Here is a 3,142-nt window from a genome sequence, read left to right as displayed (position 1 = left end):
CTAATAAGGCTGTAGCCTTAGGCCCTCCTATTTTTAGGCCCTAATGTAGGCCCTTCATTCCATATTGAAGTAACAACTGAGCAACGGTGGCGGGGCCATCTGAAATCTTTTGTCTCATTAGATGTTGCTTTGTACAAATTAATCCATCAAGATTGTGAATTCAATTTATGGTGGTTGTACTTTTGTTGTTGTGAGCTAAGTGTTTGTGGGTCCCAGCAATAATGAACATTGTACACAGTAGACCTACACTAGACAATAGAAACCATGTCAAAAAAAGGAGGATGGCAGAAACTGAAGGAGGCCAAAGAAAGACGGCAAAGACAAGATGTAGTGCTAAAAAGTACTCCTTCTCTCCTAATGTTTTTTCCTCCTACTAAGTCTGGTGGTGAGGAAGTCCAGGCGAATACCAGCCCAAATGAACCTGCTGCATCTGCACCTGATGAAAAGGAGAAGCCTCCTGTGACTTCTCTAGGTGCAGTCTCACCTCATTCCTCTGAAGACTTACCCAGTGATAGCAATACAAAAATATCCTTCTCCAATGACCCAGGCGAGTGGGACATGACTTCTCAAGATCTCATTGCACATTGGACTGAGAAGGGCCCACAGAAATGCCAGAATCTAGATGCTGACTTTTCATTGACAAAGTGAGATTACACCAATAAGAATCATTATCTGACCAAATCAATGTTTGAATATGTGAAGCCTAACAAACAGATTGGCAAGCAAGAATGGCTCATCTATTCGCCTTCTAAGAAGAAAGTGTACTGTTTAGTGCTACCTATTTTCTTATACCAAAAAGTGGAGAATGTTCTGCAAAGGATTCAATGACTTTAAGAATACTACATACATTACCAATTATGAGTGAGCAGCATATATTGTCAGTTAGCAGTTAGTCAGATAGAACAGATACCCAAATGGAAAACCAGTTTTGGAAGCTTATGCTCATTAGAAGAATGTTCTCAGACACATAGTTGAAACCATAGTTTTTTTTGCAGAGCGTGGTCTGCCATTCCATGGCTCAGATGAGACTGTTGGATTGAAACACAATGGCAATTACCTTGGTGTTCTAGTGCTAATCCCTAAATTCGATTCTTTCTTAGCTCAGCACATCAATGAACACATGAATAGTGGAAAAGGCCATACATCACATCTATCAAAGGCTATTTGTGATGAATTCATTGCACTGCTGGCAAGGAAGATGCTGTCAGCCATTGTAGAGGAGATCAAAGATGTGGGGTATTTTTCAGTGTCCGTCGACTCAACAGCAGATGTGTCACATGTAGATCAGCTGACTGTCATCTTGCATTATATGCTACCCAGCAGATCAGCTGAGCATTTCATGACCTTCATAAACATCACCAGCCACACAGGGGAGAAACTTGCCTCGTACCTACTCAATTTTCTCCCAGAAAATGGGATTGACATCAGCCTTTGTCATGGCCAAAACTATGACAATGCAAGTAATATGAGTGGCAAATATTCAGGGATACAGGCAAAAATAAAAGAGAGCAATCCTTTGGTTGATTACATACCATGTGCTGCACATTCACTCAACCTTGTAGGCCAGTCTGCTGTGTATTGTTGTGTTGAAGCAGTTTCTTTTTTTGGATTTGTCCAAGAATTCTATCATTTTTTCTCTGCATCAACCAGTCGTTGGATGATTCTTAGAGATTCACTACCAAAGGGATGCCCAGTGCCCAAATCACTCTCAGAGACACAGTGGAGTGCCAACTCTGAAACTGCGAATGCAGTTATTCTGGGATACCCCAACATCCTTGAAGTGCAGCAACAAGAAAAGATGAGAAGATTCCGAATGATGCAATGCACACTTTGTAAACTGGTATTTTGTGTGAGGGCTGGAATGATATACTTCAGCTGCACTTCAAGGATGTTGGGGTATCCCAGAATAACTGCATTGGATCGAGGCTTATGAAAATATTGACTAAACCTTTAGTATACTGACAAATTTTTCACCTAACATTTCAAGTTCCTAGTCAGTGAAGGTATCAAACGTCTCTGTCAGACGTACCCAATCTCCCAGTAAATTTTACTAAAGAATTTCTTCAATTTGTTGAATTCATATCACTCTCAGATAGAGAAAAGATAACAAAAGCAAATCTATTTGGATGTACCGAGTTCTTACTGAATCCAATGTGATAGAATGTTTCCCAAATGTTGAAACTGCCTTATGGCTGTTTGTCATTAATGATCACTAGTTGTAGTGGAGAATGTTCCTTCTCTCTTCTACCAAGGATCAAAAATGTCCTCAGATCCACCATGACTCAAGAGCATCTCAGTGCTTTGTCCCACTTGAGCATTGAGAATGCAATTGTTAGGTCTTTGAATTATGATGACATCATTCATGACTTTGCCACAGCTAAAGCTAGGGGAAAAAATGTGTTTGTTTAAAGAATTGAATGTAGTGAGAGTAGAATAAACTTGTTAATTTTACATAAATGAATAATATGTACTTCATAATTTTTGTGCAATATGTAATTCATACTTAGGCCCTTCCCTCCCATTAGCCTTAGGCCCCTCATAACCTTAATCTGGCCCTGCCCATGTGCATGCAGTGGAACTATGACTCAGGAAAACCTCCCCCCTCCGATCAGCAAGATAATCTGTATGTCTCTCTTAGAAAAATGAAATGTCAAGCTCTCTCTGAGATAGAAAAAAAACCCTTACCTTTTTTTAAAAAAATGTCCCTGCACCCATTTGCACATAAAATTATCCATCAGACTAGTACTTATCAGAAAAAATAAGAAAAAGATCGACACAGAACCTCCCCTCTCCCCACCGCACAAGAAATCTCAAATTCTCTTATCCATTAATTCTCATCATTTCTATTGGTCAAAGAGAGGCACACTTTGGTCAGCAGTTTTTTCAATCTGTACCGCTTCTGTTTGTCAAACAGACACAGAGTCATGTCTCATAGTCCACTGAGCAGACAAAAAAACAGATTCAGTTCAGGAAACCAGTCTGCCACCTCTACTCTACGGCCACGTCTACACTACGGGATAATATCGAATTAGCTAAAATTGGTTTCATAAAACTGATATTATAAATTCGATTTCACGCGGCCACACTAGGCACAGTAATTCGGCGTTGTGCGTCCATGGTCCGAGGCTAGCGTCGATTTCTG

At 40.2% G+C, this 3,142-nt stretch overlaps 1 protein-coding gene across 1 annotated transcript; it reads left to right on the top strand.

Annotated features, from left to right (window-relative positions):
* Nucleotides 1-264: 264 nt before the first annotated feature.
* LOC116834304 (zinc finger MYM-type protein 1-like) lies at nucleotides 265-1,933 on the top strand. Its single transcript, XM_032796299.1, has 2 exons — nucleotides 265-547; nucleotides 996-1,933. The coding sequence occupies exons 1-2, from the start codon at nucleotides 265-267 to the stop codon at nucleotides 1,931-1,933; spliced, it is 1,221 nt and encodes a 406-aa protein (XP_032652190.1).
* The last annotated feature ends 1,209 nt before the right edge of the window (nucleotides 1,934-3,142 follow it).

This window comes from Chelonoidis abingdonii, chromosome 15 (genome assembly GCF_003597395.2).
Source record: "Chelonoidis abingdonii isolate Lonesome George chromosome 15, CheloAbing_2.0, whole genome shotgun sequence".
NCBI classification, from domain to species: domain Eukaryota; kingdom Metazoa; phylum Chordata; order Testudines; family Testudinidae; genus Chelonoidis; species Chelonoidis abingdonii.
This window is presented reverse-complemented; position numbering and strand designations above follow the sequence as displayed.

Bases quoted from the DNA above. Each gene is read 5' to 3' on its own strand.
- LOC116834304 (XM_032796299.1), top strand. From the start codon at position 265: ATGTCAAAAAAAGGAGGATGGCAGAAACTGAAGGAGGCCAAAGAAAGA. The intron at 548-995 runs GCGAGTGGGACA...TTTTTTTTGCAG, and splicing joins ATCCTTCTCCAATGACCCAG to AGCGTGGTCTGCCATTCCAT.